This window comes from Lactuca serriola, chromosome 3 (assembly GCF_051521515.1).
Source record: "Lactuca serriola cultivar US96UC23 chromosome 3, Lser_US96UC23_V15, whole genome shotgun sequence".
Lineage (NCBI taxonomy): Eukaryota > Viridiplantae > Streptophyta > Magnoliopsida > Asterales > Asteraceae > Lactuca > Lactuca serriola.
In genome coordinates this window covers 293,369,425-293,394,556 of record NC_136410.1, presented here as the reverse complement: position 1 = coordinate 293,394,556, position 25,132 = coordinate 293,369,425, and the positions used below count along the sequence as shown (strand labels likewise).

General features: G+C 37.2%; 1 protein-coding gene across 1 annotated transcript; it reads right to left on the bottom strand.

The window, feature by feature from the left end:
• Positions 1–362: 362 nt before the first annotated feature.
• Positions 363–4,977, bottom strand: LOC145094081 (cytochrome P450 704C1-like). The gene is made up of 6 exons (XM_079032349.1): positions 4,589–4,977; positions 2,742–2,957; positions 2,311–2,595; positions 1,586–1,906; positions 833–1,036; positions 363–723 (listed from the first exon to the last, which is right to left on the bottom strand). The coding sequence occupies exons 1-6, from the start codon at positions 4,901–4,903 to the stop codon at positions 538–540; spliced, it is 1,527 nt and encodes a 508-aa protein (XP_078888475.1). The 5' UTR covers positions 4,904–4,977; the 3' UTR covers positions 363–537.
• Between the last annotated feature and the right edge of the window lie 20,155 nt (positions 4,978–25,132).

Below are 25,132 nucleotides of genomic sequence, written 5' to 3'. Positions count from 1 at the left end.
AGTACACTACTTATAAGATTTAAAACATTTTTTATGTTTTTATTTAGATGACACATGTGTTAAATAGTTACGTAATGTTTTGAGTTTGGTCGTGTTCTATTTCTGATGAAGTGTTGTACGTATATATAATGCTTAAAGAAATTTAAGGAAATTATCAAATACTTGTGAAAATGAAAATATAAGGATAAATTTCTATAAGTCAATACTGAATGGAGAATATGTCTTGATTTATTGGCTATTAGAGAAAAAAAAAATGAAAATCTTGTTTGGTTAACAAAAAACACCACGTTTTGAAATATCTACAATACTAATAAGAGAACTATAAAATCAATAAACATAATTAATACGAATTTAAAACACTATGAACTATAATCTGTTGATATTAACAATTAAGACTCACATCAACAAGAAAATACATCACACATACTTTTATTACAATCATAGGTTTATTGGAAGCATATTTCAATCTTACGAATAAAAACGTTCACGGAAAAGTAAATACATACATATACCATAACAATAAGTTGAAAGGTTATCTTATTGAACTCTATTGGAAACACGAACATGCAGTCCACCATTGATATGAAGATTTAATGTCTTTTTAAATTTTGCTTGTTTATTTTCATCGTCTAACTTGAAAACGAAGCAACCTAAAATCATGGATGCAAATATCTTCATCTCCCTATATGCAAATTCTTTCCCCAAACAAATTCTTTGCCCAGCCTGTTGTTAATTCAAAATAAAAGTATGTTAGAATCACACTTCAATTGTATATAGAATTGGTTATTTTGAAATTTTATTACTTTAAATAAAATAATAACAGTGTACTAACCTGAAAAGCGGTAAATTTAAAGGGGCTTTCGGGTCGGAAGCATCCATTTTCATCGATCCATCTCTCTGGCTTGAATTCATTTGCATCATCACCCCATAAGAACTTCATCCTTCCCATTGCATAAGGTTGGTAAGTCATCATATCCCCTTTGTTCACGTGGCAACCATCAGGTAGAACATCATCTTCCGCACATATCTTCACGCCCTATATAATTTTAAGAATAAGTATGCATATTATTATCTCCATATAAACATGTAATCATAATAAAGAAGATCATGCATAGAACACTACACAATGAAACCTTGATTTTGTAATATTTGACAAAGGAGGCAATAAATGAAGATCGCTTACTATTTTCTGAATAAGTAATCGTACTTTCATTTCTTCCCATTGTAGTATTCTACTTTGGAAAAAATTAGCAATCTTACTTAAAATTCTGATGTGATTTTCATTGGTAGGATTGGATAATATTTTCAAAGTATAATGACAAGATCGAAAGTATAACATAATAAATAGAAAGAGTTGTTAAAGTCGATCGTCTTAAAAGAAATATTTTAGCGAAAGTACAATGTTGTAATAGACATAAATGAAAGTAGGATAATATGTCAAATAAGTAAATGAAAGTAGGTTATTATTTTGCATTTAACCTTTATTCTTCGTTTCCATTCCCCAAGATTTCTCAAATGTTTAATTAAACATAATTTATCCAAAAAATAAGTTAATAAAAAATAAAGAAATCCTTATAAAATTTACCAATGGAACTGCTGGATAGAGTCTGAGAGTTTCTGTCAAAGTTGCATGAAGATAATGCATCTTTTCTAAAACATCTTCGGTCATAACATTTACAAACCCCGTAAAATCCATTACATCCTTAAACTTGATTACTTCTTTGATTTCTTTTGCAACCTTATCTTGGATCTCTGGATGTTTGCAAAGCAAGTAAATAAACCAAGTCATACCAGAAGAAGTCGTGTCTTTTCCAGCAATTATAAAGTTGAGAATTATATCTCGCAAATACTGTGGACTCATGTCCTTGAATTGAAGAAACCTTGTTAGAACGTCTCCTTTGTATCGCTGCAATATTTATAATCAATGGTCAAATGAGATGATATATGCTTTGAAGTTGAATATAGTTTGTATGACTTCGAGATTCAAAGTACACTTTTTTTTATTATTGGAAAACATTAAGGTAAAGTCCACCCTTGTGCATTTCCACCAATTGTTCCCTAAACTCATTTTTCCTAGGGCGCTTTCATGGTTAAAAAAAGAAAAATTAAATATGGTTCTATCTTTTATTTTTACAAATCTTATCCATTTAAATATTGACATGTGTAATATTATTATCCTAAAATATTTTTAAATTGCATTAAATAAAAATTAAATCTTATACATATTAGCATTTAATTGGGTAAATGATATGTTGGAACAAAAGATAGAAGGATATTTAATTTCTCAAAAAAAAAATTACAAAAGCTTACCGAATCTTCATTGTTATCAATTTGTTCGGTCTTGATCTTGATCAACTTGTAAACGAATTCATCAACCACTTTGACATTTTCCTTTAACTTTGCTTCGGTTCCGATGTTGAAATATTTCTTGATTTTCCATGTTACATCTACATACCTTTTAAGTGTCATTGCACTTGCGTCATCGAAAAAATCATTAAATCTTACACTTTCTTCAGATGAACCAAACATGCTCTCTGGATCCATTCCAAATGCAACTTTAAAAACCGCGTCCAATGAAGCTCTCATAAAGATAACCTGTTTATACATTATATACCATGAATTTCAATAATCAAAACATAATAATCAAATGTCGCTTTTGTTTTCACGAACTATATATCACACATTTTTGGGTTGGACATATATAATAAGTCATATGTATCTAATGTATCTAATTGACTTACACTCATATCGAGAATTTGATTGTTAGTTGCTGCTTCGGATAATGTGTGAGCGAGTTCTACCGCATTTTCTCTAAATATTAAAGTGTTGACCTCTCTTAAGGCTTTCGTGGAGAAATTGTGGCTTTTGACCTTCCTTTGCTCTCGCCACTTGTCCCCATCGACGGTAAATATTCCATTACCAAGAAGATCCTTTAGAATGGTGTGGTTATAAGTTCCCTGCAAATACATTTTTATTTTGTAAGATGTCTCTTTGTCCCTCAATTTAACTTTTTCGATAATTGTTAAACATCAAAGATGTTTTCAATAAAGAGAATATTAAAACTTTTGGATCATATATTGCAATAATAAAAGGTATTATGATTTCATGAGGTTGAAAGACACGATTTTTTATCTGATTAGGACGGGAGCGACTGAAGCAAATATATCTCATAACTTGAAGTCCCTAAATGGAATCTTACGTCTTCAAAATACGTAAAGAACTGGATCTTTGTTCAAATGAACTGAATCTTTGTTCCAAATACGATCTGATTGGAAAACTACATTTGATGGACCTCGTCAGATTAATCCGATCCACCAGAGTTGGATCGGATCCAAATCCCAAGCTTCAAATATTAAATTAGTAACGGCCATATAGTCTTTTAATATTGTTTTAAATATTCGTATTTATATACTGTATGTAATAATTTTAACGTCTTTCATGTTCTCGTATAAAAATTACTCGACATATTTCACTTTCTAAATTTATAAGTATATTATAATATATATTGGTTTCATGTTAGTTGTCGAATAATCTTTCTCTTAAAATATGACTGGAATGCCTTTTACCAAACATTTCACAGCAATGAGTTAAATTAAAGGTAAACAAACAATTTTCGATATGCGTCACTAATAAAGAATGTTTATTGTAATATATTTTTTTTTACATAAAGTTATTTGAAATCTAATACTAAAAAACAAAAAGCTTGAAAAGTAATCAATGATTACTCTTCCTGACAATATAGTTATTTTAACGTAAAAATTAATATAATTTTGTTTTGATTTTAATTAGGAGATAAAGTTTAGTGCATGCTACATTATTATGTTAAACTCATTTAAAATATCCATAAGGATGAGTTCAATGAAAGAGTTGAATAATATGCTAGATCCATATGTTATTGAATCAATGAAACTTTATTATTATGAGATCTCATATTGGTATTCAATGGATTTCGAGTTTAATGGTCATTGAACTTTTTAATGGAAAAATAAAAGTTTATAATTCTTAAATATTCATTATAAATTACATTTTGTAACATTCAATTAAAATTTATAGAGTTCAATGTATTGTAGAGAAAAAAAATAACATAATTTTTTGAATTGTATATAAATCCATTGAACTTTATAAAAATTAATTTTTGAATTGTAGAAAAATTATATAACAAATCCATTGAACTTTATAAAAATTAATGTATTTAATGTATTGTAGATGCTTTAGGATGAACCCAATTCTAAATAAGTAAACATGTCAAACACATTAAATCATGGAACAATCTCCAATCAATTAGGGAACAGTTTATAAGGTTTAAAAACTAAAACCAAATTCTTTATTGCATAAAACCTCGTGAAATGAAATGTTTCAAAAATCAAATCACTGAGAAACTATAATAAGTATGATTTTTACGTAAAACGTTTCAAAAATCAAATCACTGAGAAAGTAAAATCAATATCAATAATCAATAAATAAGTAATAAACTGGTTTAAGAAGTTGATATGCAATTGGAATGATTATGGCATTAAACCTCGTGAAAACGTACAACATTAAATGAAGAAGCTTGTAAAGTCAAATCAGTGAACATGAGGTCACATACCTTGATATAATTTTCGGGATTGGTCGTGAGAATGTACTCAACATTAACGGGATCAGATGTATAAACCTCATAGCGAAAAGGGGTAATCAATCTATAAGTTCCGTGTTTTGAAGCAAGATCAACCATGTAATCATGAAATCTATGGAAATTAAAAAGCTGATTCAACATGGTTCCAGCAATTGGATGATATTTCTTCGTCAACTTGCCTTTTCTTTGTTGACTGTAGACATACAGACAAAGAAGAAGAAGAAGATATGTGGTTGTGATTATGGGGATGGAAAATGGATTTGAGAGAAAATCCATGGAAATAGCCATTCCAGAGGAGGAAGTACTTTTGTAAATGTGTTCTTCTGGATGACTGAAGGAAGGAAACTCAGTGGTAACTCATGATCAAAGTTGATGCATATATAGCAAAAAAAACTATCATTAAAAAACAAAACAAAAATGAAGCCGGTTGTTACAACTTAAGATGACCAGATAATTTTCGTTATTGGCGTTCTAACAAACTAGTTTTTAAATTCTACCTATATATATATATATATATATATATATATATATATATATATATATATATATATATATATATATATATATATATATACACCAAACGTGGTTTTAAAAAATTATTACAAAAACATGTTAGTTCCTTTTGTCTATAATTTTCAATTATTTAGAACACGTCATATGTATTGTAAATAATACACGCTAATTTACTTTGTAAAAAATCGTTAACAAATTAAATAGTTAAGCAAATACATATTTTTAATTACAAGATAATCTTATATTACATTAATTTTAGTTTTGAAAATGTGAATGTTTCATCTTTTACGTATATATGTTATTCAAAGCGAGGGATGGAAATGGCAAGGGATTAACCATCCATATCCCCATCATCAAGTGTCTAACATCGTTCCCCTTCTCACCTCCATCTCCGATGGATACGAAGAATTGAATCCCCTACCCTTCAGATTTTGGGTTTTGCTCGGACAATTCTCCAACCCATCATCAGCCCATCCCCCATCTATCAACTTAATGAAATCATCTTAAGAAAAAAAAAAGAGGTTAAACAAATGATTAAAAGCAAATGACATAATCAGATTGTGTTTACATCAATCGTAAATTTTCACAATCATTTAAAAGAGATTTAATGATTTGGTATACTAACTGTAGAACAAAATGATGATTGATGAACTCTTAGGAAACACAATTTGGTATACATACTTTGTCTCTATGGTCTAATACAAATCAATTAATGCATAGCGGACTTAATTCAAATTCAATATATATATATATATATATATATATATATATATATATATATATATATATATATATATATACTAGCGGTGTATCCGCGTAAAGCGACGACGACGAATAGTTTTCTTTCGGTAATTACTTCCATCTATAAACAAGTTATATTTTTAAGAACACTCATGTTGTTATTTGATGGTTTTGCAACAAAGTTGCTATGAATCAATTTTGTAACAACGAATAGTAGGAAAGCCATGTGACAACAATAACTAACTTATTTCGAATATTTGTTCCCATTCGTGGGTTGGTGAATAGTATTCCGCTGAATAATATCTTTTCGAAAAATAATCTATTTTAGTATATCATTTTCTTATTTGTAATTATTCTCGTTTCGAAAATTGTCAAATAATTTATTTTAGTGAATCGTAAATTTTTGAGGGGTATTGCAACAAACATAACATCTTTTTAGTGAATCGTAATTTATTTCGTGGGCTGGTGAATAGTATTCCATTGAATAATGCTTAGGAGGGGTATTGCAACAAACATAACATTTTTTTATTTTCTATTAGGAGTGGTATTTTGGATTTTGTGTATGTTTTCATGGGCTGTTGCAACTGAGATGAGAATGTAATTTTTTGGGACGATAGTAGGAACATATAAAGAATTTGTAAGATGATGGTTTAGGGGTGGAGTATATTATCAAAAATAATGGTTTTAGAGTCGAATATATTAACAACCGAGAGCGAAAGAAGTAAAAAATAATGAATACATGACTTTGTTTTTTTTTTCCAATCGGAAGGGGTGTGGCAAACCATATGTTTAAGATTCAATTTTGATTAGTAAAAAAAAAAGTGAATTTCAAAGCTGCCAGCAAAGAGAATTAATGAGCATGATTCAGTTTTTGATAAAAATCAAATTCTTGCGAAGACCGAACCAAATCGAAGTCAAATTCGTCTAGACCTAACCGAAAACTAAATTCTAATCCGGGCAAGTTCTGTTTGGAAACCGACGAAACCAAATATTATCTTAAAAATTTAGTGTTACAATTTTCCAAACATAAATTACAATGTTCCAGTTTTCATTAATGTGGTGAGCTTAGACTATCTGAGGTACCGTCGTTTGTAGCTTTGCAACATTCTTGGAGTACACCAATTGCATGACAACATGAGTGGTGAAACTTGAACAGGAACGACAAATGAGGTAACGACGACGATCAAAATTTATTGAGGGATTAACGGAATAAGGGTCATGAGTCGTTATAAGTGAACCCTAAATTGCTAAAACTATAGAAAAGCTAAAATGTTTTACTTTATTATTATAATTTTAAAAAATAAATTAGTATAATATATATATATATATATATATATATATATATATATATATATATATATATATATATATATATGTTAATTAATTATTAATGATAGTCGGTTTTCTGTTCGTTCTAATCTAAATTTTATGTGATCAAAAATCAAACCAAAAACAAAGTTATAATTCTGTTTGGTCACGGACCAAACCTAAAAGTGAATTTGAATATGGTTTGATCTGAAATCGATTTTAGTTTGATATGGTTTTCGGTTTATTCTGTTCCGAACCAAATAATTCTCACCCCTAGAAAAAGAACACACCACATACAAACATTGTTTTGGTCGGTTTTGCATTTGTTGGATGAGTACATAAATGATGTCATTTTTCTCAATGAAAAACTGTTATATAATTAGTTGTTTTATATATTACAAAATTCATTTCTAAACAAAACATTATATTTTTAAAATATATCTGATTATTGAATTGTAGTTTGAGTCAAGTGTAGTTGAATGATTAATAAACGCTTAATGTTACTTTGTTTTGAACAATCAAAATACATCTCTGTTATACATGTAAAAAATCTACTAAAACTACACATGTTACTAATGAAATTTGTTAGAATAAAGAAGAGTAGGTCGACAGATTTCAAATAGATAATTGAATCATAAACAAAAAACATGATGATCAAAGTTCTGCCGAATGATTAATAATCTCTGTCTTAGAAGAACTCGACGGAGAATTGTTACTGTAAAGGCAGAATAGGGTTACAAGAGGATTGACACGAGATATGGTGCATGCATGCACTATTTATAGCTAAACCCTAATCATTAAAGACACCAGGTGGACAGGCTCAACCTGTTACATAAAATGGACTATATAAAATAATTACAATTGGCGCAATCTAATGACCCAACAATCGCCCTCTTTGTGTCAATTGAGGAAGGAGACTCTTCATGGTTGTGTTCGTTTTTGTGTCTTGAAGAGCTTGGGCATGATACTGAACAATGAACTACTAACTGCAATGTACCATCGTATCATATCAGAATAGCACTTCTTCGTAGCTGCATCATTTTCCTTGCATTGCTTTGGGATTTCCAAAAACATAGTTCAAGCAGGAAATGAAGAACAGGTGTTTATCAGGCAAAGCAAATAGACATTTCTGGACATCACCTCTTTCTTTTGAACCCCATTGAAACATCACACTCCAGTTTTCCTTTTCAATTTTCCCCATCTTCATCTTCTCGATGTCTTTCGCAGAAGCTTCGGGAAGGTCTGTTAGTTTCTTTCGCAAAACAGAGGTAATTTCAACATCCATCTTTGCTACTTCATGGATGTACGAAACCAGCATCCTCTTAATAACAGCGATAATTGGTTTATACTTCTTTTCGTCCTTCATCAATAGGTGTAACAGCATAATCCAATCATAGGGATTTAAACAAGGTAGATCAGCGAGCGAGAACTCAAACACTGAATTCTCCAAACCTCGAGCAGTCTTAAACTTGGCATTGACAAAGCTGTCAGATTGAATAGGTCCAATCACCTTTACATCTATTATTTTCATTATGCTCAAAGTAAGGTGTTAGGGCTTCCCATGCTTCAGATAAAATTCAATGAGTGACTTGGTAACAGTTACATCAAAGCTACGAAACAAAAAAGCTTTTGGGGTAATTTGAAAATCAAGTTGTGAATCCAATGTGTTCTCTAGATCGAACGAGGTAACCGACTCTAACCACTGAATGCTTGGGTTGTCAACTGCTTCAGTTAGAATTCTCTACATAGACCAACGAGGAAAAAATGTCTTCTTAGCTTCTAGAGTGCTGTGAGCATCACAAAGCGCTTTCTATTTTTTTTTAGCTTCTCTACCAATGCGATTGTGTTCATCAATCTCAGCTTCACGAGCCTTCCTTCGTTTCAGCTCATTTTGCAGCAGGTTCATCCTCTTCACTATCATCGAAAATCTCTTCTTTACCTATAGAACACGAAGCTACATTATCCTTCGGTTCAACATTTGACTTTGGCTTTTGAACATCAGAATCTTTAGTAGTATCGGTTGGTTTCTGGGTTTCTTTCGTAGATTGCTTCAAAGTGTCTCCCCCTTGTTTCATAAGTGTGCCAGACTCTGAAACACCCTCAACCCTATTTAGCATTGTGAACACAAGCCTAAGTTTATCAACCAGATGCTTCCTTATAGAGATCTTTATTAGTGAATCATGAGTTTCAATGAAATTGTTCAAGTAAGCATTCAAATCAACTATGAAACTATTCATCGTAGATTTTTTAGACAAAAGATCGTCAATTTGCTTATTATCATGAGTGAGCTTGACATATAAAACTTTCACCTTCTCTGTTTTGACGGCGATCTCATCCATTATTTTGTTCTCAAGAGCAAAATCTTCATGAAGATTGTCTATTTTGGAAGAGATGGAGGTGTGAAACTCTATATTTTCAGATTGAATGCTAGCGTGAAATTTCTCAAGAGAATCCTTCTCAGTCTAAAGGGTTGTTCCATGACTGATTCGCCTTTGTAGTGTTCATTTCAAAGTATGTCTTGAAAGTACTCATAAAAGATTGAGCATCAGATATTAATTTACTGACTTTTCTGGCTGTATCCTTGCAAACAGATGTATAGTTAGCAACTGCCTTGTTTGTCTTGTCAAGGTTCACAGTGTGCTCTTTGGTTAAGGTTCCAAGGAATGCTTTAACCGTTGCCTGAGAGAATTCACTAAATGGTGAAAATTTCGATGACTGGAGCAGAGCATCCATCTTTTCAGTAGGGGCGTTGAACTGCCCTTTGGTGACAAGAGCATCATCATCACTTTTAGCTTGGACGGTTAAAGGACTAAACGAAAAGCTTCAAAATATTCATTATCATGCCCAAAAAAAAATGTCAGGGTCATCTCATCAGAGAGGGGGATAGGAGTAGATTCATGAACAAAAGTGAAACTTGAAGCACCTTCCCCCACATCAGATGCATTGACAGAAACTGGAGGTGCACTAGTGGTTGTGGGTGTTGTTGCTGTAGAATTAGTGAACAATAGAGTAGACTATGCGAGAGTAGTTTAGGGTTGCAAAACACCCATAGTTGGACATAGTGAAATAGTGATGGGAGTGGTAGTAGTAACTGGAGAGTGAGGAGGTGTGAAACCCAAAAAGAAATCATTTGTAATTAGAACAGGTGTAGTCATGTGAAAAATAACTTCAGGGTTCGTAGGTATTGGCTCCGAAAGTTAGGGTTGCAAAGTCGCAGCAGTGTCATCTTGTTCGTGCTGGACTTGCTCTTCGATGCGAATCTCAAACATAGTTTTGGATTGTGAATCCTGTTGGATAAGGTGTCTAAGTCCATAACTATTTCTGGTATGTACTTGACCCGACCCGGCATGGTCCATTTAGGTTGCATGGCACCATGCATTGGATAAACTAAATGAGAGAAATAACACTTATGGTTTATTAATATATTATAAGTTCTAAAATATTAATAATATTATTTAATTAGTTTGATCAAGAATTAATTAAGTGATCAAAAGATAACTAATTAAATATAGTAGGCTAACAGGCTCCATGGATTATCAAGTTCGGTTCCACCCATAGGATGCTCCATGGAGTTAATCCATGGATCATGGAAATGAAGAGTCATGTTACATTAGGGTTTAACTAACGCAACACACTATATAAACCATGTGACATCTCCCAAAATCGGTTACACTAAGGAGAACAAGAGGGCTAGGCTCACAAGGTTTCAAGGAATCAAAATCAACAACAAGGTATGTTATTTTATCTTACATTTAAGTTAAACTGTTCCCCATATATGCTAGATAGGATCATGAACCTTGGAAATCAACTTGCATGAATTTTAGACAAACATAGATCCAAGGTTATTAGGGTTGCATGTACACTTAGGAAGTGTTCGAATGCTCAAAACCCTTCAGTGGTATCAAAGCCTAGGCTTGTTTGTTTGTTATTTGTGCAAAAAATGTGTTAAAAATCGAAACTGCTTGCTGTCTTACGGCTGGACTCGTCGAGTCCATGGGGGGATTCGACGAGTCCAAGTGAAAATTCATCCTACTCGTCGAGTATGTTCATGCACTCGACAAGTAAGAGGCCCTGACAACAGATTTTCGACTTTTGTTGCTGGAAATGGACTAGAAACATTACCCTAAACTGTTTTGGTGCTTTAAAACTTATTTTAGATGGTGTAATGTTTATGCTAATTCATTTACAATGGAAATTATCAAAAATTACAAGTCTTAAGAGTAATTTATGATTCTTGAAATGTTCATATTCATGTTCTTGAACTTATGAAGATTAGATGATCATAGGAATTGTTTGTAACCTACTTAGTAGTTTAATTCATGATTATTATGTGTTTTAATGGAGTCCATAACTTGTCCTCAAGTTATGGCAAAACCAAAGGTCACACTTTAATAAAAGCCATTAAAAGAACACAAGGGTTATAAAAATGAAGAGTCTTCATTTTTAATACTCAATTAATTCATATGTTATAAGAAATGAAAAGTTTTGAAAGTTTACAAAACTTGCTCTCTCAAGTTTTGGAACAAGTAAAGTAATGATTAAAAATTTAGTTCCAACCCTTAGAATTTTAAAAGTTAAAATTCAACCCTTATACTTTATAATATTATAAGTTAATAAGATATATCTATAAGATTAAGTCGTCTTACCGCTAATACGCCTCATTCACGAAGCCGGTCTATAAGGGGGTATAAGGTTGTTTCCTATAAAATGACAACTTAATGGGTGTCCACTCTCACCCACCGCTTCCTTGATCGGTGGAGGGTCGTTAGCCGAACGGGTAGGACAAGGACTTATAAATTATCTTTAAAAGTATAATGAATATTATAAAGTAACTAAATGTTTTATTAAATTCCCAATCTTAGTTACTTTACGAAAATGTGAATAAGGTGCTAATCCATGAAATTACACTTTACACTTTGTCTAAGTCATTAGTGGAGCGTGTGTGGTTAACTGGCACACTAACTTGGACTTAATAAGGTAGGTAAAGGGTGAATTAAAGTTTATTATAGGTCGGTGGAGTGCGTGTGGTTAATTATCACATCGATTAAGTAATAAACTTTGAGGGTACCAAGTGATTTGCATGGTTACTTTACACCTCGTTTTGTGATCCTCGGTATCCCAGTCACAAAACTTGGAGAGCACACTTGAGATTGAAACATGCCTTTGAAAAGTTCATTAAATCTCAAAAGAATCTAGGAATTTCTAAGAACCAAAATTAAAAACTTAATATATTAATATTTCATTTTTGGTGGAAATTGGGGAATCGTTATTCACCTACCTTTCAAATGTGTTATTACTTAGATTACGGCATACCTCTTCTAAGTATAGTATATTGTGATTGGGTCCTAGCCTTCATATTACATTTGGGTGTTTTATTAAGGACTATATTTATATCTAAACTAATCTTGTCTTTCTTTTTGCTTAGATGTCTTCAAACAATGCTGCTTCTGGCTCTAATCCTAATGGCTCCTTTACCCATATGAACTTGTGTGGGAAAGTCACTTTTGATGGATCTAACTTCAATGAATGGATCAGAAACATCAGGATGATTACCCGCTACGAGGGCAAGGAGTATGTCCTCGATAAGGCGCTTAAAGAGATTGATGAGACCACTGTGTCACACCCCCGAACCAGACGGCGGAAACGTCCGGGGGCTGTCGTGACTCAATTGCATACCATAACAATGAATATATATGAAACATAACAACATTCGCCACCATTCATTTCATATTACAACCAGTCGTGTTTACATGTCATACATTGTTTAAACATTACATTCCCCAAAAATTAATTTGTTCAATTCATACAAAAATAAACTGCAACCGTCACTGAGTATGATTTCCCTTGATTCACTGGTTCCCTGAGAATACAAGTATTTTGAAAAACGTCAACATATGAAATGTTGGTGAGTTCATAAGTAGTGTTTGAAATCGAATGTTTGTATTTCTTGAAAAACTACCAGAAAATCCGATATTTTCTGAAAAGAAAAGCTTTTAAAAACGTTTGTGAAGATCCATAGGTATGCTTGTTTGTTTCTATACTTGTAAAAAAAATGTTCATTGAAGATGTATGCATTTCAAATTTGTATGTAATAAAAACCCTAGGGAAACCCGATGTTCCCCTAGTTCTTTTGGAATCCATTAAGTTGCGTTGAAACCATTACGAAATAGTAGTGTCTGTCCCAGGCGACGTTGGAAGGTTCTCGAGCATTGATTATTTACTACAAACCCGCATTACACAAACGCCCAGTTTATAGTTATACTAACGAACCCGAAGGCGTCGTCCGTACTAATCACGTTATCCAATCGCCCGGACTAAGTGTAGTCCCACATCCGTAGAGAAAGAGGTCACGAAGACCCCGGTGACTCCATTAACCGGTTGGGGAAAATATGCGTGCGAGGGGTCCCCGACCCGCCTCGTAAAATAAGCAGACTCTTCTAGCAATACCATGGACCCTTGGGGACCAGTGGTACAAGCCATTGAAAGTCACTCTACGTTGTGCCGAGTCGGTAAAACTCAACACTCCGTAGAAAATAAGTGTCTTCGGGCCTTAAGATCAGGTCATTGGGCTAGCTAGGCCCAACAAGCAAGATTTTACACTTTTGGGGCCCGAAGATGGTGCGTAGACGTCTGTGCACACTCGTATGTATATGTATTACCAATCGTTATTTGTATGTATCGAAGAGTTAGTAGTTGTAGATTTCCATTAGCTCGAGACCGAGCCAATTCGTTTCACAACGACTTTTGGTATTGTAATGAGTTGTATTTCGTTGATAGTCGAGGTGTCATTATTTGATCAAATTGTTCATAATGAATCAGCCTTGAGATATTTCTGTTTTCAGCCCCTCATTATTTGTAAAATTTACATTTTCAACCCTTTTATTTCAATATTTCCCGGTTTGGTCCTTAAACTATTTTTCTTGACATTTTAACACCAAAAAGTATTGAAATTAACATTTTCCAGCATATTTTTCATAGAAAACAGTTTAAGCCCCTGAAAATGCAGTTTTTCTCGGTTTTAGCCCTTCTTTTCGCAATTTTGACAATTTTGGCCCAAATTGGAATATTTTTGCAACTTTGGTCCTTTTTAAATTTGAAAAGCATTTTAAACCTTTGAAAAGGGTTTGGGACACTTATAGTCCACTGTTTTACAGAATTTCACAGTTTTGGCCCTTCAAAACAGAAAAATTCGCATAATGGGCCTCCTTGGGCCGAAATTTTCACTTTTAGCCCAATAAGCTTGAAATTTATGTTTTTAATCCTCTAATTGAATAAAATTCCAGAAATAGTTTTATGGAAACTGTTTTGGCACTTTTCAACCATCAGAATCTGTAAAATGTCAATTTGGGCCCTTAATTTTGTATTTTTCACATTTTTGGCCCAAAATATGTGTTTTTAGCTTAAAGAAAATTGTTGCTAACCACTTAGCTATTTTTCTTGTATCACTTATTATGTAGGGACATATTTGAAGCTAAAATCATAAAACATAAGTTATATCTCGGTTTTGAGGGGTTTAATGGCTAGATCCAACATTAAAACACATATAAGCATACATATAAGCATGGAAATCATACAAGGCATACAAACACATATAGATCTACACTATCACTTGTATTCCCCCCCCACAAAACTCATAAAAACAGAAAATAGGGGTATGAATCTCACCTTGGGGTGTTGACTCGGTTTTTGGAAGAAAAGATGGAAGAAAAATGAAGTGTTTTTGGCCTTGGCTCCCTTTGATGAAGATCTTGAGTTTTGAGATGATTCTAGGGTGTAAGATCACGATTTTTATATAGATTAGGAAAGGATTTTGATAACAAAAGAATTTAAACCATAGATCTATGCATAATCTTACCTTAGATGATGATTTACTTGCAAAATCCTCTTGGAAAGTCCCTAAATTTCGAGATTTTTGGAGAGGGGAGGAAGGAGAGTTCTTGAGTGTTCTAGAGAGAAAGTTGAGATATTTTTGGTGTGTGTGGTGTTGCTTGGCCGAGAGCAAGAAGAGAAGAGAGAAAAGAAGTGACTCTTGAAGTGATACATGCATGGAGGTATGTGATATGTGCCTAGAAATCCATTAGATAATAGTGAGGTGGCAACCCAAGTCAACTTCCCTTGGATTTGGGCCTTGGGCCGAGAATATGAAGGGAAAGAGGAAAAATTTGGGCTTTTGCCCCCAAGCCCAACATTAGAGGTAGTTTAGGGTATTTATTGGACTTATAAAATAAAATTGTGATTTTTATGCTTTATTAAGCTAGGTTAGGTTAAATTATGGATCAAATCTTGTGTTTTATTTTCTTCTAGGTTCTACCTAGCCCAAAATATTGAAGTAAACGAATGTGGGTCCAATTAGAGCCCAATTAGGGTCCTAAACCCATGATAGTCCAATTGGAAGCTTATTGGTCCATTTGGATCCAATAAGGAAGTCTTAGTCCAAAATGGACTTAACCAAGGCTTCTAGGGTCTCCAATTGTTTGATGACTATTTATAGTACTTGTATCTTGTATTTGATTGAAGTTTTTGATTCACATTCGGTTGAGTGCATAGATTACATGGCTCAAAATTTACAGTTGTGACATCATCCCCCCGTTAGAGGGAATTTCGTCCCGAAATTCTGTTTGAAAGCTAGATTTGAGAAAACTACAATAGGTGAGGGTACTTCTGCTTCATTTGATCCTCGCGTTCCCACGTGAATTCTGGCCCACGCTTTGCGTTCCACCGTACTTTCACGATCGGGATGCGACTTTGTTTAGTACGCTTCACCTCCCTATCCATGATTTCGATTGGTTCTTCGACGAACAGGAGATTCTCATTGATTTCGATTTCGTCAAGAGGAATGACAAGGGTTTCATCTGATAGGCACTTTTTCAGATTAGAGACATGAAACACGGGGTGTACACCGTTTAGCTCCGCGGGTAGTTGTAGTCTGTAGGCTACCGGACCTATTCTGGCGACGATTTCGAAAGGTCCAATGTACCGTGGGTTTAGCTTTCCCCGTTTTCCGAAACGTATAACTCCTTTCCAGGGTGAGACTTTCAGCAATACTCGATCACCGACCTGGAATTCTAAGGGCTTTCGTCGTTTGTCTGCGTAGCTCTTTTGCCGGTCACGCGATGCTTGTAATCGAGCTTTGATCTGGACAATCTTTTCTGTGGTCTCGCGAATGATTTCCGGTCCTGTCATTGCCCTATCCGACGTATGTGTTCTTGCTAGCTGGGTGTCACCTACTTCAGCCCAACATAACGGTGATCTACATTTACGCCCGTACAGTGCTTCGAAAGGGGCCACCTTAATGCTTGAATGATAACTATTGTTATATGAAAACTCGATCAGCGGTAGGTGGGTATCCCAAGACTTTCCGAAGTCTATCACACATGCACGAAGCATGTCTTCAAGCGTCTGAATGGTCCGTTCGCTCTGACCGTCCGTTTGTGGGTGATACGCGGTGCTCATATCGAGATGAGTTCCCATGGCCTTGTGGAGCAACTGCCAAAAGCGTGACGTGAACCTACTGTCCCTATCCGAGATGATAGATTTTGGCACTCCATGAAGTCTTACAATCTCTCGTAGGTACAAACGCGTCAGCCTCTCCATCTTGTAGGACTCTTTGATTGGCAGGAAATGGGCAGATTTCGTCAGTCGGTCGATTATTACCCATATGGTGTCCAATCCTTCCGACGTCTTGGGTAGCTTGGTCACGAAGTCCATAGAAATCCCCTCCCATTTCCACTCAGGAATTGCCGGTTGCTGTAACAATCCAGAAGGTTTCTGGTATTCCACTTTTACTTTGGCACACGTAAGGCACTTACTAACATAAGTTGCGATTTCCGCCTTCATGTTAGGCCACCAATAGTGCTGCTTAATGTCCAAATACATCTTGTCCGAACCAGGATGAATGGAGTATCGTGTCTTGTGGGCTTCCTGCATAACGGTCTCTCTGAATCCTCCGATTTTTGGAACCCAGATACGGTTCATGAAGTAGTATACCCCATTCTCTTTGACTTCCAGGTTCTTCTCCATTCCGCGCAATGCCTCGCTAGTTCTATTTTCCGCTTTCATAGCCTCTGCCTGGACTGATGCTATCTGAGTGGTCAGATGAGACTGAATGGTTATTAAGTGCGTTTTCGTACGGCGATTTGTGTACTCCTTCCGACTTAATGCGTCAGCTACCACGTTGGCCTTGCCTGGATGGTACTTGATCTCGCATTCGTAGTCGTTTAACAATTCCACCCATCTTCGTTGTCTCATGTTCAGCTCCTTCTGAGTCAAAATGTGCTGGAGGCTCTTGTGGTCTGTGAAGATGGTGCACTTAGTACCGTACAGGTAGTGCCTCCAAATCTTTAGGGCAAAGACCACGGCTCCCAGTTCTAGGTCATGGGTCGTGTAATTTACTTCGTGCGTCTTTAGTTGACGGGACGCATATGCTATCACCCTTCCACGTTGCATGAGAACGCAACCTAAGCCTTGATTTGACGCGTCACAGTAAACTACAAAATCTTCCGTTCCTTCAGGTAGAGATAGTACAGGAGCGCTACAAAGAGCTTGCTTCAAGGTTCGAAACGCAATCTCTTGTCGGTCTGTCCACTCGAATGGCACGCCCTTTTGCGTAAGCAAGGTAAGCGGCTTGGCGATCTTAGAGAAGTTTTGGATGAATCTCCTATAGTACCCTGCTAGGCCTAAGAACTGACGAATTTCTGTAGGCGTAGTCGGAGTTGCCCATCCTTCCACAGCTTTGACCTTAGAGGGATCCACATGAATTCCATCTTGGCTAACTACGTGGCCTAAGAAATTCACACTCCGAAGCCAGAACTCGCACTTGGAGAGTTTGGCGTAAAGCTTTTCCGTGCGCAGAGTCTCTAAAATTTGTCGGAGATGTCGGCCATGCTCCTCTTTGCTTCGAGAATAGACGAGGATGTCATCGATAAACACAATGACGAAGTTGTCCAGGAACGGTCGACAGATTCGATTCATTAGGTCCATAAATGCGGCAGGTGCATTTGTTAGACCGAAGGGCATTACAACGAATTCATAATGTCCATAGCGGGTTCGAAAAGCGGTTTTTGGAATATCCTCTTCTCGGACTTTGAGTTGGTGGTATCCGGATCGTAAGTCTATTTTAGAAAGATAGCTAGCTCCTTGGAGCTGGTCGAATAGATCATCGATTCGCGGGAGTGGGTAGCGGTTTTTGACAGTGAGTTTGTTTAACTCTCTGTAATCGATGCACATTCTGAAAGATCCATCTTTCTTTTTGACAAAGAGCACCGGAGCTCCCCATGGCGAGTAGCTAGGTCGGATAAATCCCTTGTCCAGAAGCTCACTGAGTTGGCTGGATAATTCCTGCATTTCAGCAGGTGCCAACCGATATGGTGATTTAGCGAGGGGAGTTGCTCCTGGAACGAGGTCGATTCGGAATTCAACCTGTCTCTCTGGGGGTACTCCTGGAAGATCTTCGGGAAACACGTCCGGAAATTCACACGCTACCGGAATGTCTTGGATGTTAGTTTCTTCTTTGGTCTTGTCCACTATGTGAGCCAAGAACGCCAAATTGTTCTTTCGCAAGTGTTTTCGCGCTTTGATGCACGAAATGAGGCGGAGATTCGTACTGGGTTTGTCTCCGTAAATTACTAGGGTTTCGTGATTCGGGAGACGAAGGCGAACGGCCTTCTCGTGGCACATAATCTCAGCATGGTGGGGGCTTAACCAATCCATGCCGATAATCACATCGAAACTCCTAATTGATACTGGCATTAGGTCTATTCGAAAGACGTGCTGGTTAAGGGTTAGAGTACATCCGATGTAGATCTCCCTAGTGGATTCGGTTTTCCCATTGGCCATTTCCACCGTATAGGTTTCATTTAGCTTCTGGGATTGTTGTTTTAGTAAATGTTTAAACTTCTCGCTTACGAAACTTCGCTCCGCTCCGGTATCAAATAAGATGCATGCATAAGTGTGGTTTAGGAGAAACGTACCGGTCACAACTGCGGGATCTTGAACTGCATCACTCTGACCCATAGTCAGCATTCTTCCTGTTCCTCTATTTCCGGAGTTGTTGTTGTTGTTAGGGCAATCTCGACGGAAATGTCCCGTCCTTCCACACCCGAAACAGGTGTGGCTAGGCCCTGCGTTGTTGCCGCCGGCATTGGTGTTGTTGATGTTGCGGTGGTTGTTGTTGTTCTGGTTGTTTCCCTGACTCTGGTTCTGAGAAGGATAAGTCCTGCAGAACTTTGCAGTGTGTCCCCTTCGGTTGCAACTGGTGCAATGGAACTCCTTACATTCTCCATGATGATGGAAACTGCACTTATTGCACTTGGGAGCGCTACCAGAATAGGGTCTTGAAGCATTTGAAGCAGCTGAGGCTGGAGCATGTGAGGTGACTGGAACCGGCGCAGTAACAGCGTTAACTGCCACTGTTTGTTGCCTTTTTGAGGTTTCGGGGCCCTGACGCCCCTTTCTTTTCTGGTTCCATCCCTTCTTACCATCCCCTTCCTTCTTCTTCTCGGTCTCCACTGGCTTTTCGCCCTTTTTGTGGTTATGATCATATAGCCTCTTTGCCAATCTCTTCGCGCTGTCAAACGTTTCAGCGTTAGCAGCTATCACATTCCCTTGAATGGGGGATGTCAGTCCCCAGATGAATCGTTCAATCTTCTTTCCCTCTGATGTGATCATACCCGGGCACAGCAGGGATAGCTCGCTGAATCTCGATATGTAAGCATCGATGTTCCCATTCTGCACCGTGAGATTCCAAAGCTCCTGCTCCATCTTCTGTATTTCACCTCGGGGGCAGTACTCAGCCGTCAACATCTCTTTCATTTCCGTCCAGGGTATAGAGTTGGCAACAGGGAGGGTCATAGCTTCTATGTGGCCATTCCACCAAGTGAGTGCTTGGTCCACGAAAGTGCAGGCCGCGAACTTCACCTTCATCTGCTCGGGGCACTCGCATATCTCGAACACCGACTCTACCTTCTCGATCCATCGCTTTAGGGCGATCACTCCCCCAGTGCCGTTGAGAGTTCGGGGTTTGGCGTTCGCAAAATCCTTGTAGGTGCACGTTTTAGTGAGTCCTTGGTTCGTCCCGTTGTTCGAACTTCCGGAGCCTTGACCATTGCCTCCTCCGTTGTTTCCTCGGTGAAGTTGTGCCATAGCTGCCGTGACCGCAGCAGACACGGCTGCCTGGAAAGCAGTGGAGTCAACTTCCGGCGGGGTTGGTTCGGGATTTCCGCGAGTAGCTGGGCGAGGCATCTTTCTGTCATGAAACGGAAAGATGTTGAGTGTACGTGGTTTCGGTGAGGTTATGATCCTACTAACTAGGTGTAGGGTACGAACCTAAGCATTACTATCATCGAGCATACAATCATAACACCTCAACACATAACAAGTTATCAACTGAGAATATCATAGCAAAACACACAAAAGTTTATTAATATTATCCGCGTTTAGTACAAGAAAATTTGCTCGTAGGAGCATACATAAGTAACACTAATCCGACAGCATAACGGCTCCATGAGTAGTGTAGTCACTTAAACATAGAGCCGGAGTACATAACATAGTTACTAATATCCTACTACAATAGGTCTATCCCTAACCGCGATGAGCTGCGTCAGGAGGTGGTGCCGAAGATGTGGACGCTCCCTGAAGACGAGCCACCAGGCGTTCTGCATCCTGGAGTCGAGATTCCCACCTTACCTGCCTCATGTAAAACTCCCGGAGGACGTCACGCGTCTCCTGTTCCGCACGCTCGACCCTAGTCCACAGCTGGCGTACCTGATCAGCAGTGTCCTAAGCAAGGTCGCCGGTGTACCGTAACCGTCTCACCATGACCGGTAGGGCTCGGTCGGCCGGTCCTCCGTCCCTCAAGTCAAAGAACTCACGTGACATGCCAAACGGGGGTCGCTGTCCCTGATGTCTGCTCCATCTCCAAAGATCCATGCCCCAAGGAGGGGTAGGTCCAGTGGGTCCCACACGATAAGCAGGCACCCTGATCGGGTAAGGGGGATCGATGACCTCGGACTCTGCGTCCGAATCACCCCCTTCGCTGTCATCAAGCTCCTCTCCGAAAGGTTCTTCGTCTTCTTCGGGTTCGACAGGCTCGCCCTCGACTTCTGCCTCCGGTTCCCCATCTGATTCCTCTTCGGGGTCCTCCTCAGGTTCTTCTTCAGGCTCTTCCTCAGGCTCCTCCTCCTCTAGCCATCCGTTGTTTCCCTGATTAGGGAAGTAGGGGTCTCCAGGGTGATGAAAACCAGCCATGCTGTCTGCGCGAGTACGTAATTATGCTACATTATTCCTAGGGTACTATGACTATTACACCGACTAAGCAAACATTCTCTTTTTGGGTGATAAGGGTATAGTTTTAGGTTCCCTGGCTACTCCGATCTCATCAAGACGTGTGTTAGTTTTACCTTGGAGAGAATGTAGTTGATCAGGCTACATTCGCTCCTTGGTATCACTAAGAACAGTCTCGAATGAACCGAGATACCAGCTTTATTGTGTTTGATTCAGCGTTGGATCCTTATTCCTAATGCAAGCAAGTGTATTTTATTTATTTGTTTTGTTCAGAGTTATGTTAGTCCCTCTTTTTGGTTTATTGTTGCATATCAATGTATGGCTCGACATGCTAGTTCACTATAAACAAAGCTCTGATACCAACCTGTCACACCCCCGAACCAGACGGCGGAAACGTCCGGGGGCTGTCGTGACTCAATTGCATACCATAACAATGAATATATATGAAACATAACAACATTCGCCACCATTCATTTCATATTACAACCAGTCGTGTTTACATGTCATACATTGTTTAAACATTACATTCCCCAAAAATTAATTTGTTCAATTCATACAAAAATAAACTGCAACCGTCACTGAGTATGATTTCCCTTGATTCACTGGTTCCCTGAGAATACAAGTATTTTGAAAAACGTCAACATATGAAATGTTGGTGAGTTCATAAGTAGTGTTTGAAATCGAATGTTTGTATTTCTTGAAAAACTACCAGAAAATCCGATATTTTCTGAAAAGAAAAGCTTTTAAAAACGTTTGTGAAGATCCATAGGTATGCTTGTTTGTTTCTATACTTGTAAAAAAAAATGTTCATTGAAGATGTATGCATTTCAAATTTGTATGTAATAAAAACCCTAGGGAAACCCGATGTTCCCCTAGTTCTTTTGGAATCCATTAAGTTGCGTTGAAACCATTACGAAATAGTAGTGTCTGTCCCAGGCGACGTTGGAAGGTTCTCGAGCATTGATTATTTACTACAAACCCGCATTACACAAACGCCCAGTTTATAGTTATACTAACGAACCCGAAGGCGTCGTCCGTACTAATCACGTTATCCAATCACCCGGACTAAGTGTAGTCCCACATCCGTAGAGAAAGAGGTCACGAAGACCCCGGTGACTCCATTAACCGGTTGGGGAAAATATGCGTGCGAGGGGTCCCCGACCCGCCTTGTAAAATAAGCAGACTCTTCTAGCAATACCATGGACCCTTGGGGACCAGTGGTACAAGCCATTGAAAGTCACTCTACGTTGTGCCGAGTCGGTAAAACTCAACACTCCGTAGAAAATAAGTGTCTTCGGGCCTTAAGATCAGGTCATTGGGCTAGCTAGGCCCAACAAGCAAGATTTTACACTTTTGGGGCCCGAAGATGGTGCGTAGACGTCTGTGCACACTCGTATGTATATGTATTACCAATCGTTATTTGTATGTATCGAAGAGTTAGTAGTTGTAGATTTCCATTAGCTCGAGACCGAGCCAATTCGTTTCACAACGACTTTTGGTATTGTAATGAGTTGTATTTCGTTGATAGTCGAGGTGTCATTATTTGATCAAATTGTTCATAATGAATCAGCCTTGAGATATTTCTGTTTTCAGCCCCTCATTATTTGTAAAATTTACATTTTCAACCCTTTTATTTCAATATTTCCCGGTTTGGTCCTTAAACTATTTTTCTTGACATTTTAACACCAAAAAGTATTGAAATTAACATTTTCCAGCATATTTTTCATAGAAAACAGTTTAAGCCCCTGAAAATGCAGTTTTTCTCGGTTTTAGCCCTTCTTTTCGCAATTTTGACAATTTTGGCCCAAATTGGAATATTTTTGCAACTTTGGTCCTTTTTAAATTTGAAAAGCATTTTAAACCTTTGAAAAGGGTTTGGGACACTTATAGTCCACTGTTTTACAGAATTTCACAGTTTTGGCCCTTCAAAACAGAAAAATTCGCATAATGGGCCTCCTTGGGCCGAAATTTTCACTTTTAGCCCAATAAGCTTGAAATTTATGTTTTTAATCCTCTAATTGAATAAAATTCCAGAAATAGTTTTATGGAAACTGTTTTGGCACTTTTCAACCATCAGAATCTGTAAAATGTCAATTTGGGCCCTTAATTTTGTATTTTTCACATTTTTGGCCCAAAATATGTGTTTTTAGCTTAAAGAAAATTGTTGCTAACCACTTAGCTATTTTTCTTGTATCACTTATTATGTAGGGACATATTTGAAGCTAAAATCATAAAACATAAGTTATATCTCGGTTTTGAGGGGTTTAATGGCTAGATCCAACATTAAAACACATATAAGCATACATATAAGCATGGAAATCATACAAGGCATACAAACACATATAGATCTACACTATCACTTGTATTCCCCCCCCACAAAACTCATAAAAACAGAAAATAGGGGTATGAATCTCACCTTGGGGTGTTGACTCGGTTTTTGGAAGAAAAGATGGAAGAAAAATGAAGTGTTTTTGGCCTTGGCTCCCTTTGATGAAGATCTTGAGTTTTGAGATGATTCTAGGGTGTAAGATCACGATTTTTATATAGATTAGGAAAGGATTTTGATAACAAAAGAATTTAAACCATAGATCTATGCATAATCTTACCTTAGATGATGATTTACTTGCAAAATCCTCTTGGAAAGTCCCTAAATTTCGAGATTTTTGGAGAGGGGAGGAAGGAGAGTTCTTGAGTGTTCTAGAGAGAAAGTTGAGATATTTTTGGTGTGTGTGGTGTTGCTTGGCCGAGAGCAAGAAGAGAAGAGAGAAAAGAAGTGACTCTTGAAGTGATACATGCATGGAGGTATGTGATATGTGCCTAGAAATCCATTAGATAATAGTGAGGTGGCAACCCAAGTCAACTTCCCTTGGATTTGGGCCTTGGGCCGAGAATATGAAGGGAAAGAGGAAAAATTTGGGCTTTTGCCCCCAAGCCCAACATTAGAGGTAGTTTAGGGTATTTATTGGACTTATAAAATAAAATTGTGATTTTTATGCTTTATTAAGCTAGGTTAGGTTAAATTATGGATCAAATCTTGTGTTTTATTTTCTTCTAGGTTCTACCTAGCCCAAAATATTGAAGTAAACGAATGTGGGTCCAATTAGAGCCCAATTAGGGTCCTAAACCCATGATAGTCCAATTGGAAGCTTATTGGTCCATTTGGATCCAATAAGGAAGTCTTAGTCCAAAATGGACTTAACCAAGGCTTCTAGGGTCTCCAATTGTTTGATGACTATTTATAGTACTTGTATCTTGTATTTGATTGAAGTTTTTGATTCACATTAGGTTGAGTGCATAGATTACTGCAACTCCCCAGGAGATCGTTGACTTCCGGGCACATGAAAGGGATGCCACCAAAGTGGCATGCATCACGATGGCCACCATGACATCAGAACTCCAAAAGTCCTATGAGGACTTTTACCCTTTTGAAATGTACCAAGACTTGATGGAAAGATACCATCAAAGTGCCCGACAAGAGAGGTATGAAATCATCTCCTCCATGATAACAACCCGAATGAAGGATGGTGAACCCATCACGGGCCACATGCAGAAAATGCAAAGATTTGTGGACCGTCTGCTGAAGCTTAATGTGAACTTCCCCGAGGAGCTTGCAATAGATATCATTTTGCACTCCTTACCCTCGTGCTATGATCAATTCCTCATGACATATCACAT